The sequence below is a fragment of the Nanorana parkeri genome, unplaced genomic scaffold, assembly GCF_000935625.1.
Source record: "Nanorana parkeri isolate BGI_ZX_2015 unplaced genomic scaffold, ASM93562v1 scaffold141, whole genome shotgun sequence".
In the NCBI taxonomy this organism is placed as follows: Eukaryota; Metazoa; Chordata; class Amphibia; order Anura; family Dicroglossidae; genus Nanorana; species Nanorana parkeri.
The window spans coordinates 632,852-647,640 of record NW_017306409.1 but is presented as its reverse complement, the minus strand read 5'-3'; the positions used below and the strand labels follow the sequence as shown (position 1 = coordinate 647,640).

Here is a 14,789-nt window from a genome sequence, read left to right as displayed (position 1 = left end):
AATTCTGGGGGATTTTAAACAATATTAAGGCCTTAAAATGTGCATTTTAACATGTGTATAAAAAAAGTTGCAAAAACGTCTCTGGCAGCGAAATGGTTAAATATTCATGTAAAAAAAAAAGAATGCGAACAGCTTGAGTATTTATTTTAATACATTTGAAAAAGAAGGCAATATGCCTATCTATTCCCAAAAATATAATTTTAATTACATCCACAATTTGAAAAACCCACTAGAGAGCCCAAGCATTGCAATGGACCATCAAACTGGGGACAGGACACACCACGCAAATGGCAATTTAAATGTATTTCAACCATTTTTCTATGGCAAAAACAACCAGACTGATAAATGCATCCTACCACCAACAGTCTCTATCAACACCGTGAAACAATCTATGGTGTTGGTAGTTGGCAGCCTTGATCCATTTGGTTGTATTTGCAATTAAAAGTAGTTGGAACTGGTTAAAATTCCCATGCGAAGTGTGTGGCCAGCATGTGATCAGAAAAATTTGTGTCATTGGTAAGTACAGGTACAGAGACCCATCAAATGATATGAGAGAATTGTTTGTTCTATAATTTTATGATAATATGGTGAAATGAAAGACCCATTTTAGATATTACCAGTAGCTTACGGTGTACTTTTAATGAATACAATGTTCTGCTTTCCATAACCGGATTATTCCACTATCTGTTATTGAATAGGTTGTATAAAAAATGTAAAGCATTTTTAATATAGGGATATTGTAGTGCTAAACTGCTTTGGGATCTAGAGTTTAATTAATCCTTCATAGACCTGTAACTGTAATAAATGATCCCTGCTAAGAAATTCTCCAGGGAGAGAATAGAATAGAAATATTCATCAAGACCATTTATTGGCAGAGTCACAATAAAGCACAGATTCAACAGCCAACAACAGAACCAGAACATTGGTAATTTCATAAAATGTTTGACTTTAGGATCTCTTTACAAAATGTTTTACACTGAGGCAACATTTTTGCATCTTTTTGCAGAGAACAATCAATTTTACTGGGCAATGCTCTTGTTTCAGATAGGTTCATTGTTAGCTAAACAGGAACTAAAGTCTTCTAGGTGGGGGCGAGTGTTTGCCCTATTGTATGCCCAGCATAGTTGCACACTATGGCACACTTATCTCTTAGCGTGCCCTCCTTAAATGTTGGTGAGTCCAGGTTTGCAGTTGCTGCTCATTCCCTTTGATGGTTGCTTCTTTGGGGCTCGTTTCACTCCTCTTCAGCCATTACCTTTTAGCGTGCCCTCCCTATGCATCGGTGGATCCAAGTTCACAGTTGCTGCACCTTCGCCCTCATTGTTGCTTCTTTGGGGCTCATATCACTCCTCTTCAGCCATTACCTCTTAGCGTGCCCTCCCTAGGCATCGGTGGATCCAAGTTCACAGTTGCTGCACCTTCCCCCTCATTGTTGCTTCATTTGGGCTGTATCACTCCTCTTCGGCCATTACCTCTTACCTCTTAGCGTCCTCTCCTTAAGTCCTGATGGGTCCAGATTCACAGTTGCTGTTCCTTCCCTCTCATTGTTGCTTCTTTGGGGCTGATATCACTCTTCTTCGGCCATTACCCCTAACCGTGAACTCCTTAAGGGCTGGTGGGTCCAGGTTCACTATTGCTGCCCCTTCCCCCTTATTGTTGCTGAAAGAACATTTTCAGCACTTACAGAAAATACCTGTTAATTTTGCCAGAAATGCCATGTGCTGGTCACTTACAGGGAGCCAAGCAGGCAACAAAAACAATTTTACCTTTCTTGTGAAAACATCCAATCACATCAGCCCTAAGGTAATGGGGATTACCAAACGACTTAAAGTCTAGTCTGGGTGGCAACCATGGCTCCCTCCATTGATACAGTTAAGTAAAAGAAATGTAGCCACCCAGGAACAGTAAATGTGTTGTTTGCAGGATTATTAGGTGAAAATTTAAGGTAAAAAACTCTGAAAAAATGGAAACTAATGCAGCCACCCCATCTAAGGACTGGTAAGCTGTGACATGTTCTATTTTTGTTTTTAGGTTCAGATTTGCTCTATTTCTTTTCTTTTAAATTCCTGTGACACAGAAGCTGCAAATGGTGCTGTCAAGAAAGTCCACTAAACATGGACAAGACAAACCAAACAGAGGCTATAGAATTTGTCCTGCTTGGATTTGGGAAACTTAACCATTTTAGGACTTTAATCTTCATGGTGTTTTTCACTATTTACGTTGCCACATTGTTTGGAAACCTCCTTATCATCATCTTAGTATCTGCAAGTTGTCACCTCCATACTCCAATGTACATCTTTCTCATTCATCTTTCCGTATGTGACGTTGTGTTTACCACAAACATCGCTCCTGAAATGTTGTATCATATACTGAGTGAAGTTGGTAAGGTGTCCATGGCAGGGTGCATATCACAATTCTATGTGTATGGTTCCTCTACAGTTGCAGAGAGCTTCATTCTGACTGCCATGTCCTATGATCGTTATCTTGCCATCTGCAATCCTTTACGTTATACTTCTATTATGGAACACAGGGTTTGCCTGAAGTTTGTAGGTGCTTCTTGGCTGGTAGGACTCCTAGTAACTCTCAGCACTTCTTTAATGGTGTTTACTAATAATTTCTGTGGACCAAACATTATTGACCACTTCATTTGTGAACTAGATCCACTTTTAAAACTGTCATGTTCCAATACATCGCTGTCGGAAACCTTAATCTTCATATTGTCAATCCCTATAATAATTATTCCATTTGTATTCATTATAGTATCTTACATGTGTATCTTTCTGACTGTTCTCAAAATTCCATTCAGTACTGGAAGGTGGAAGACCTTCTCCACCTGCAGCTCACATCTGACATCGGTGAGCACCTACTATGGAACCCTGACCGCCATATATGTGGTTCCAAAAAGAGGCCGAGCACTCTCTAAGGCTTTGTATGTCTTGTATACAGTGATAACTCCATTATTCAATCCAATCATCTATAGTCTGAGAAATCAGGACATGAGAAAGGCATTTGAGAGGTTGTTAAACAAGAAAAAAATAAATCAGAGTTGAATCTTGCCTGTTATGTTGGGTTCTTTATTGTGCTACGGCATGCTACCCAGCATTGATTTTGGAATGCATGGAATATTGACTCCAAATCTGAGTTATGTACTTTCTCTTGAAGAGCAAGAAAATGTCCCACCATAAGGCTTCATGAAGTTTATTTCCTTTTATCAGGCTCAAATACCTAGAATCATTATTGAGCTATGAATACCCTGCCAAGGTATTCATAGGTAAACTTACCAAGTATACATATTTTCCTCTTATGGAGTGTTTTTGTACTAATCTGTGTCAAATTTCCTCTTACATGAAAATATTGCATGTATTTAGGTTGTAAACCATGTACCAGCAGAACTCCCTGGAGATGGAAACTCTTCTTGCCTATTAGTACCATCTGTTAACTGTATTGTCAGTGAGGGAAACAGATATGTTGTTGGTTTGGCACCCTAATAACATGTTCTCCACCAGAACCTGTAAGAGTTCTCGACTGTGCTTCAGCATGTTACCCACCATTGCTATTGGAAAGACTAGAAAATTAACTCTCCAAACCTGAGTCATCTGCTGACCCTTGAAGAGCAAGAAAATGCCCTACTTTAAGGCTTCATAAAATGTATTTCCTCTTATTGGAATACAATACCTAGAATCAGGGACGTAACTAGAAATCACAGGGCCCCATAGCAAAATTGCTGGCCTCTTCTGCCGTAGCTGCTGGCTGTCACTGACACAGCTCCGAGGTGGCAAAGAGGGGAAACGCCGCTGCTGAGCTGTGTAAGTGACAGCCAGTACCCTTACATGCCATAGCCACCCAGGCGGCCCACACTGCATCAGAGAGATGCCCTGGCCGGGCCCCCCTGTGCCCGGGCCCCATAGCGGCCGCCTCGGTCGGTATGGCGATTGTTATGCCACTGCCTAGAATCATTACTGAGAAATGAATACCTTAATAAATATACCTATTTGCCTCTTCTGGAGTGTTTTTGTACAGACCCTAATAACATGTTCTCCACCAGAACCTGCAAGAGTTCTTGATTATGCTTCAGCATGTTACCCACCATTACTATTGGAAAGAGTTGAACATAAACTCAGTTATCTGCTGACTTTTGAAGAGCAAGAAAATGCTCTAGGATAAGGCTTCATAAAGTTTATTTCCTCTTATTAGAATACAATACCTAGAATCATTACTGAGAAATGAATACCTTAATAAATATATCTATTTGCCTCCTCCTGAGTGTTTTTGTATGGACCTACTGTATGTAAAATTTCTCCTTAAGTGAACACCAGCTTTTAAAATATTGCTTGTATTTAGGTTGTACACCAGGTACCAGCAGAACTCCCTGGAGATGGAAACTCTTCTTACCTATTAGTACCATCAGTCAACTGTATTATCAGTGAGGGAAACAGATATGTTGATAATTTGGGACCCTAATAACATGTTCTCCACCAGAACCTGCAAGAGGTCTTGATTGTGCTTCAGCATGTTACCCACCATTACTATTGGAATGAGTACAACATTGACTCTCCAAACCCGAGTTATCTACTGACTCTTGAAGAGCAAGAAAATGCCCTACCATAAGGCTTCATAAGGTTTATTTCCTCCTATTTGTATACAATACCTAGAATCATTACTGAGAAATGGGGAACAGATATGTTGATGGTTTGGAACCCTAATTAACATGATCTGCACTAGAGCCTGCAAGGATTCAGCAGGATTTAAGTAAAGCTAAAAACATTTTTTTGTTTTTGTTTTGAATAAATATTTAAACTTCAGGTTTCATTGATGTCTGCTGGGGAGATTTGCCCTCTCCACTTCTCTTGTTGACAATTGTCAGTGGGGCAAAAAGTGACGGAAAATTCAAAATATACGGGATTCACTTCCACTTCCTCATATGTCTCTGAGACTGGAAGTGAAGGGATTAAAAAAATGTAATCATAACAACAAAATGGATATTTGTAATATGCCCAGGGTGTTGTAAAAGGTTATTTTCTAGTTCATCCTTTAAAGGTGACAGGGCTTATACAGAAGGGCACCATTATTTACGTTTGCCGAGGGTAGCATGATGTCTAAATACGGCCCCGATTATGAATAAATGTAATTTCGTTGAACATATAGCAATTTAAAAATGATAAACATATAGTCCCATCTGAATTGGAATGTCTTTATGCCAACAATATAATATATCCGCCACTCAGCACATCATTACAGTGGTCTCTCTTTTTCTGAAAGAATAACTACCATAATGCAATTGTCCAGATGACCAATTTAGTCCAACACCAGCATGGACCAGCTTATCCCTAAGTGAAGGGTAAGGATGAGTTCAGGTTCAGGCTAAACCCAGTCCGAAACCAAGCGCCTCCAAACAAGGAAGTGCCATGGGCACTTTTACCCGATCAGCTGTGGTACGGGCATTTCCTGCCTTGCAGCTGAATGTAAACAAAAGGGCGGGTTTTGCGCGCGAGCAGAAAAAAATTGCCGTCTGGAGACGGCAACCCGCAGATGCTGCAGTGCCGTCCGTCCGTTTTTTTACTACGGGCGGACGGCAAGAGGTTAAAGACAGTCAAGTACGCATCCTAGACAGGGAGGAGGACTGGTGTAAAAGAGGTGTGAAAGAGGCCATTTATGTAAAAATGGAGAAGCCAAGCTTGAATAGAGGTGGGGGATGAGACATCTATTGTCTGCCACATACAATGCTGTTTTAACACCTCTCTCTGGGCAGGTTAATAACACCTCCTAGACTCCAATTATGCAAGTGCAATCAACACCTGGTTGCGATTAACAGACTATGTGGATTGGAACAACATTCACCATATATATTCCCAGAGAATGTTTGTGCAAGTCATTCTGAATTGAGAAAACTGCTTGGATGACCAGTGAAACGTCTTCAAGAAAAATACAGCAAATCCAGTTGCCTTGACTTATTTTTTACAGATATATCATGACCTGGATGAATGAGAACCTTCACAGCCAGGTGTGCTATAGTGTCATGTGCTAAAAAAGGAACATGGCCACACAAATCTGGAAAGAACTCTTTGTTCTCTGTCAGACACACGCTCTTCCAATATGGGCATACAGGTACCATGCCTAACTCCTCCCCTTAAATAGTACAAACGGAAAGAACTTCCACCCCAAATTATTCTGATTAAGGAACTAAGGACCAGTGGGGACACCTAGTAGTAGTACTAGTAGCTGGGAATAGGAATTATATTATATATGGACACCTTAGTATTGATTGGTGATTGCGTGCCTGTGTGAAGAAGAACCATTAGGTAATGATGCAGTGTTCACTAAGTTTTTCCTGTCTCGAGGCTGATGTAGATATCATATGCTGCTTTTTGCATACGAAAGCAGCATTGCTCAATCGTATATGTTTAAACCAAAAATTCAGCAAAGGTTGTGTTTGACCTGCCTTCCATCCAACACAAATTCATCTTAATAAGACCTGCTGGATCCAAAAAAGCACAACGCAGGAAAAAATGCACCCAGCACCTTTGAATTACATGTAAATTTGCTGCATTATATTTGTGTTTCAAAAGCACATTCACATGAGAACCCCTCCCCTTTCACATCAAGAACCTGCTTCACATCAGAATCCCTTCTTATCATCAGGAGACCTTTTTTACCTTAACATTAGGTTCCCGCTTCACATTAGGAGCCTCCTTCGTGCCAGAAACTGGCCTGCACCATGGAAAGGCAAGATGCTGTGAGAACATTTCATGGCAGCCCTGAGGAAGCCAGCAGACATCCTGGTTGAGAAAGGCTGCCCTATATGTCAATCAGTCCTTTAAAGGAGAACTATGGGGTTAAGTCTTTTCCCCATAGTTCTCCTTAGGGTAACGGGAGGACACAAACTAGCGCCCTCCCGTCACCCTAGGCTCAGTATACCGCATACTGAGAAGCCGCAGTATACCGCGAGCAGCTGCTCGCGGTATAGTGAGACGCCGCAGCTGAAGCGGATCCTGACAATTATGTCTGGATCCGCCCAGCTGCGTGAGTGACAGCTGGCTCTGCCTATCTAGAAGCAGAGCCATCTTTACCCTCCCCCGTCCGTTCTGCCATTCAGCGCTGGCGGATCGGAGCGGGGAGGGGGGAATCCAGCCCCTCCCATGTCACGGCAGAGAGCCGTGACAGGATCGAGGGGTAAGCGAACGCCTGTATGTGTTCGCTCACCTCCTGATCTACTGAGCCGACCTGTGACAGTCTCATTGTCACAGGTCGGCTAGAACTATGAGGTGAGTGAAAAGCACTCACCTCATAGTTCTCCTTTAAAGATGAATTCTTAACGTCCTACTCCAGGGACAGTAAACTTACTAAGCTTCAAGCAGGTACACGTTCCGTTACCTGAAAAGCACCCCCCTCCCCCAGCCATGCTGGATTTCTTACCTGTATGATAAAAACATATTATTATTATTAATAATAATAATATTCTGAGTGTTATATCGCATTATGGCCACTAGATGGCGATAAAGGTACATAGGAAATTAATATCTATTTTCTATGCTCCTCACCGCCATCTAGTGGTTTGTAAGGCTCACCATACATGTTCTAGTTCGACAGAACAATCGCTGTACAATCAACTTTAGATCTACTAAAACTGTGTAATATGAGGACCTATGTCAACTATCCAATCAATCTGTATTCCTTGCAGGTGTCAGTATCTTTGTACATCCTCTTCTAGGTTTGCAATCTTGATTGGCTGTGCTGTGTAACTCCCTTGCATGCATATGGGAGTTGAGTCACCTTAGCACCTGGCAGATGTCGGGATTGTACAGACGGGAGAATCCTTTATGCCTCTTCTACAATAAAAAACCTGTTCACAAATGTTTAACTACTTGCCGTCCCAGCTTGTCCCCGCTTTCATGGCAGCAGAAACCTGGACACAAGATGTCAGGCAGACAGGAGCAACCAAAATTAAGATAGGGGCCACTGGCCCCCCACTGAAAATAGTCTCAACTGTGATATTTACATATGAATAAGCCACAACTCAGTCTCCCCCCAAAAATGTCCGCGCGTCGCTAGACTATGTTCGGGTTTTGCTTGAAGAAGAGGTGGCAACCCAACATGCACCTTACAATCTAAAATCTATGTCATATGACAACAATCCATTGAATTTCTATACAATCAGACAGGCCCCTGTACTACACACAGTAGCTTTTGGTAGCTCTATAGAAGATTGTACAATCACGTTGTAATGTATGTGGCCAGCCAGAGACCAGATCTCCCGTGTCTGCCATCAGCTTTAGGTTCCTTTATGAAGCCCGGGCTTATCATACACTATATTGCCAAAAGTATTAGGACACCCCTCCAAATCATTGGATTCAGGTGTTCCAGTCACCTCCATGGCCTCAGGTGTATAAAATCACGCACCTCGGCATGCAGACACTTCTACAAACGTTTTTGAAAGAATGGGTCGCTCTCAGGAGCTCAGTGACTACAAACGTTGTACCGTGGTAGGTTGCCGCCTGTGCAATAAGTCCATCTGTGACATTTCCTTGCTACTAAATATTCCACGGTCACCTGTTAGTGGTATTGTAACAAATTGGGAGCAACTGGGAACAACAGCAACTCAGCCACGAAGTGGTAGGCCACGTAAAATGAAAGAGCGGGGTCAGCGCATACTGAAGTGCACAGTGCGCAGAAGTCGCCAACTGTCTGCAGAGTCAATAGCTACAGACCTCCAAACTTTGTGTGGCCTTAAGATTGGCACGACGGCAGTGCGTAGAGAGCTTCATGGAAGGGGTTTCCATGGCCGAGCAGCTGCATCCAAGCCTTACATCACCAAGTGCAATTCAAAGCGTCAGATGCCGTGGTGTAAAGCACGCCGCCACTGGACTCTAGAGAAGTGGAGACGTGTTCTTTGGAATGACCAATCACGCTTCTCTGTCTTGCAATCCGATGGACGTGTCTGGGTTTGGCGGTTGCCAGGAGAACGGTACTTGCCTGACTGCATTGTGCCAAGTGTAAAGTTTGGTGGAGGGGGGATTATGATGTGGGGGGGTTCAGGGGTTGGACTTGGCCCCTTAGATCCAGTGAAGGAACTCTTAAGGCATCAGCATACCAAGACATTTTGGACCATTTCATGCTCCCAACTTTGTGGGAACAGTTTGGGGATGACCCCTTCCTGCTCCAACATGACTGTGCACCAGTGCACAAAGCAAGGTCCATAAAGACATGGATGAGCGAGTTTGGGGTGGAGGAACTTGACTGGCCTGCACAGAGTCCTGACCTCAACACGATAGAACACCTTTGGGATGAATTAGAGCGGAGACTGCGAGCCCGACCTTCTCGTCCAACATCAGTACCTGACCTCACAAATGGTCCAACATTCCCATAGACACACTCCTAAACCTTGTGGACGCCTTCCCAGAAGAGTTGAAGCTGTTATAGCTGCAAAGGGCAGAGCCAACTCAATATTGAACCCCACTGGCTAAAGACTGGGATGTCATTAAAGTTCATGTGTGTGTGAAGGCCGACATCCCAATACTTTTGGCAATATAGTGTATCGCTCCTACAATGGCCATGTGGGTGAAATTCCAGGCAGGTCAGTAGAATCCGAGCCAAGTGGCAGCTCTGCGGAGCACAAGTATGTAGATAACGGCTCCAGATTTCCCACTGCGCATAGTTGTCTCCATTCCGTAACTCCGACAGTACAGAAGCCTACGAGCAAAGTCAACTCCAAAACGTCTTAGATCCAAATCCCTCCGTCCGCCTTCAGTAGTCCCTCTAATTGGTCCAAATAGATCTCTATTATAGTGAATCTCTGGACAAAACTACAAATAAATCTGCATTTCTATGTTGAATTTCCATAAATTCTATCCCACTCCTAATAATCCCGAAACATCTCTCGGCAGGTGTGTGTGGCGGTGGAACGCACTGAGAAAATACTGCATGCATTTTCTTTTCACCACTCTGCATTGCGACACATGCCAGAAGGTGCGCTGTGGTGCCATTCAGAATGGATGACAATGAAGAGCTCCTAGCATGTGCTGCAGTGCACTGTGCAATAGGGTGCGCCGACGCACGGGCACCATGCCTTTAGAGCAACGCTATAGTGTCAGGGATCCCAACCTGAAAGAAGCACTTTCAGGGAGGTGTCCCTCTCATTTCAGCGAGGTGCCCTCTCCCCCCCCCATCCGCGGAGGGGGGGGTTAGGGGAGCTGGGAGAGAGCACCCCCCTGAAATGATGGCAGATAGCACAGGAAGCAATAGCTTCTTTGCTATCTGCAGGTTTTTTTTCTGATTTTGTTTTTAGTATTCTGACAGTTGCAGTCGTCAGAATATTAAAAAAAAGGCATAAGAATGCATAGCTAGATTCCTATTGGCTATTGCACTTTGCAATAGCCAATAGCAAACTAGCTATTGCACCCGCCCTCTGCTGCTTTCAATCACCAGAAGAGGACCTGATAGAAAACGTCAGGTCCCCCTCTGCTGATTGACAGCAGCAGTGGGCGGGTACATTACCTAGTTTGCTATTGGCTATTGCAAAGTGCAATAGCCAATAGGAATCTAGCTATGCATTCGTATGCCTTTTTTTTTTAGTCTGACGACTGCAACTTACGTTCCGGTGCGGGCAATCGCAGTGCGGGTGGGGGACATGTCTGGGGTGCCATTGACATGAATGGCACCGACACGCCCCGTCCCAGAACGCTGCCTGGCTTGATATATGCGATCTAGTGCGTTCCGGAAACGCACTGGATATGGTGTGACTGGGCCCTCAATTCACATATACTCTTAGGCCTCGTTCACACTAGATGCAGTGCGTTCCGGCCGAGCACTGCCTTGCATTGCAGCCGGTTCACTTTTTTGTGGGGCCGGTAGGAAGGGGCGTGGCAAAACCATTGAAGTGAATGGCACCGTAGCCACGCCCTCCGGCCGCAATGCGATCGGCCGCACGTGATTGCAAGACACATTATGCCTGCGGTCTGGTCCGGTCCGATCACAATAGTGCTGGCAGCGTTTTAAATTGCACCGGACCACAGGCATAATGCGCCTTGCAATCCCGTGCGGCCGATCACATTGCGGCCAGAGGGCGTGGCTACGGTGCCATTCACCTCAATGGCCTGCCACGCCCCCTCCTGCCCCACAAAAAAGTGAGCCGGCCGCAATGCGAGACAGTGCGTTCTGGCCAGAACGCACTGCACCTGGTATGAACGAGCACTTAGGGGAGGATTGTTGGTGAAATGAAATGACTGTTCATGGTGACACTTCATGTTTTTTGTTACACTTATATTTAGCAACATGAAACATGGTCATGCTCTCCAACTCCTCACCCTCATGCTGTCCCCCCAGTTACCTCCCTTCATTATTACTTAATTTTTCTTACGCACAGCTGCATCATCAATTCATAGAGTTCTGTGAATGGGAAGACTACAAATCCAATCTGCCACCGCGGTACAGGTGCAGTGACGTCACGGCGCTTGTAGTCCATCAAATACTTCCTCCAGTCCCATAACAGAAGGAGGGGAATTGATCAAAACTGGAGCAAATATGACTGCTCATGTATAATATGAATATTCATAACATCAGGTGACATCCACCTGAGCGGAAGGTGGGGTGCTGGTGCACACTGGGGGGTAATTGTGCTGCCTCTGCATCATCTCACGTGGGTGTTCTGTTGATATAGCCAAGCAAAACAAATGGCAAACGCACTCATCAATTTGTTACCAGCTTTACAGCAAGGTGCACATGGAAGGGCCTAATACAGTACAAACAGCAAAACGTTTTCCCAGCACACTCGCCAGGCAGCATGCAAAAACAAAAAAACCTCTGTTTTTAACCTTAGCAGTGAGACAAGTTTTTTTTATTTTTTTGCATGCTGGCTGGCGAGTGTGTTGGGAAAACTTTTTGCTGTTGAAATAGCCAGCACGTCGAGATCTGCAACCGTGTCACTTCCGGTGACTTGTTGAGAATCTCCTGCTGGCAAGTCACCGGAAGTGACGCAGTTGCAGATATCGGCGAGTTGGCTATTTAACAGAACGCCAGCCAGAGCATCTGGTTCAGCTGGGCAGGACGCTGGCCAGAACGGCCCTTATATATCTGCACGCGCGGCTCTTAGCAGTCTGGGAAGCTCTGTCTGGTAATGGGGTGGTAGGTACACTACAAACATTGTGCAGAGAGCGGCCATGTTGCTCTGCCTACATGACCCAGAGATGTCGCCTCAGGCTGCCTCATTGTAGGGATGGCAGTGAAGCTTTGAAAATGAACCTTTGTTCAGTGAAGCTTTCAAAATGAACCCGATAGGTTGCCAGGGGCTGGGGTGTAAACAACGCAGAGGCCTGTGCATTGCACACGTGACACAGTGATTGTGGTGCAATGCTCTGCAGGCCTAAATGCAAACATTTAATGAATGTACATATTTTACATTTTATTAATGATTCTGCATGGACTTTTCCTTTAATTTATCATGTTAATGGACTTCTTTTATGTCAGTGTCCCACTTCCCCCCGTCATTAACTGGGAGGTATGGGTGCGAGAAAGAGCCAGGGGACTGGCATTTTCTTCAGTAGGAACACGGCCCTCAGCGCTAGCACAGCCGGGGAGCACAACCGGTGAGCAAACAAACAGCTCCCTCCCCCGCCACACACAACCATGGCGGAGTGTGACTGGGAGACATGGAAATGGCTAGTGGGGCCCGGCGACCAATCAGCGCGCTCCTCTCTTGCTTCGGAGAAGCTGTCACGGGTGGCCAATAGGAAAGCGTCTACGAGACTGATTTAAAGACACGCAGAGGGAGGCGCAGAGCTGGCGGTCCGGGCATCGAGCGATCATCACCCCGCAGTCATCAGCCCCGATCAGGTAAGGAGACGGAGCCGGGACGAGGGTGGTCTTTGTGTACGGGCCGGGGCTGCATTCACCTGCTGGTGGGTGGGGTCTGTGTATACGGCATCCTTTACACCTGATGGGGTGGCTGTGTTGACCTATACGAACGATCGGCGATCGGCACCTGGCGGGATGGTGAAGCTGCCAGTGCACGATAAATGGACGATCGTGTGCAATCCGATCACTGAATTATTGTTTATTCTCTATAACATATTTGTATCAAAACAGGTGCTACCCGTGTGTGCTGTTATGTCTTGAGTGCTGGCCATGCCCACTATATCCCGGGGGACCGCTGGTGGTCTGTGCCTTGCCCCCCGGGGAGTGGCACCGGTGCCCACTTGACCCTGATGGGGGTGGCACTGATGCCCACTTGACCCTGAGGGGGGTGGCACCGGTGCCCACTGGGGGTGCTAAAAGTCTCTTCTTGACACTGGGCAGGGCCCAGTAATGATTGGCTAAGGAAATCCCTAGTCGTTGGGGAGTTGGTCAGGGAGAAAAGTACGCTGCGCCGCCCTAACTGCCAACGCTTCCCAACATCACATTAAGTGTTTGGGATGCTGCGCCCCCCAACCTGGGGTCTACATATGGAGGTGAGCAGCTCCATTCAATCTCCTGACCTGGGAGTTGGTGGTCACCCACCTGGTGGGGAGCCTTTATGGCTGGAGTCCGTGAGGGCTAAAAGGACCTCTACCGGAGATGACCCATCTGGTGTTTTGCTTCTGGTAGTATATATTTTATAATTTTAATAAAATCGTACCAACCACCAATAACCGTCATCTCCGTTCTTCACCTGCAGCCATTGCTGGAGACAGTTAGGAACACAAATGTTTGTTAAAGAATTTTTAATTTCAGAAATGACTCCAGTCCTATCAAGAAACGATAATTTCCTCTTCTGCCCTCGCCTCCCTCCATGCCTCTTCTTCTTCTGCCCTCGCCTCCCTCCATGCCTCTTCTTCTTCTGCCCTCGCCTCCCTCCATGCCTCTTCTTCTTCTGCCCTCGCCTCGCCTACATGAGTGCAAAAGCTGACTATACATCTTCTGAGATTGTATAACCGTTGTCCTAGAGACTGTTGGATAGAGCCGACATGTGTAGGTTGGTCCTCACTTTAAATTTTTTGGTAACTCCTAAAGGAGATTGTATTGTTAGACTGTAAAAGGTTATGGCTGGCTTTAGTGTTGGTTGGTAACCCTTCCTATCTCCTGGTGACTACTATTGGGGGGGTCCATAATTTTGAGTAGTCATCAGAACAGAAATAGGCCTTATGCATACGGACGCCTGAGGCCAATGAATGTAAATTTCAGGTATATTTCTACGCCTGGGATACACAGCTGCCGCGCTTCGCTATCCATAGTTACAAATGGCTCCCCTGGACGCAGACTGTGTCCACATGTAAGGGTTTACACAAGTGGTGCATGAGTATGGGCGTACAATCCTGGACGCAGACAGTGAGTCTGGGGCATATAGCTTAATGCATGCGCTGGCGTAACCCAGTGCACCCAGGATGTGAAAATGCAAGCGCAATTTACATTATACAAAATTTTGCGGCTGTGCACATGAGGCCACAGAATGGAAATCTTCCAATTGGGACCATTTTTCCACTGACCACGGTTTAAAAGAACATTGCGCTCGCTTTGGAGATTCCTGTTGTGTCTACAGGACAGGAAATTGTGAGAAATTTCTCCAATGGCGCACACAGATGACTACAAAAATCCTGACCGTCTATACAGCTATGTTGGCTTTAAATACACAAGACCTCTAGATCTACTTTAATGCTGTCACATAATAATTCTATAACTATGTGAACCCTGGAAAACGATATAGATGGCTTTTTTTTGGCACCTTTTTTATCTTGCTTGACATTGCACTTTTACTGCTTTGCTTCATGTACTTGTGTTTTGCAGTGTTATAGGTCATTTGGGGGGGGGGGGGGGCCTTGGGG

General features: G+C 45.2%; 1 protein-coding gene across 1 annotated transcript; it reads left to right on the top strand.

Moving 5' to 3' along the window:
- Window positions 1-2,288: 2,288 nt before the first annotated feature.
- Window positions 2,289-3,050, top strand: LOC108785061 (olfactory receptor 1468-like). The gene has a single exon (XM_018554059.1). The coding sequence runs from the start codon at window positions 2,289-2,291 to the stop codon at window positions 3,048-3,050; it is 762 nt and encodes a 253-aa protein (XP_018409561.1).
- Window positions 3,051-14,789: the final 11,739 nt, after the last annotated feature.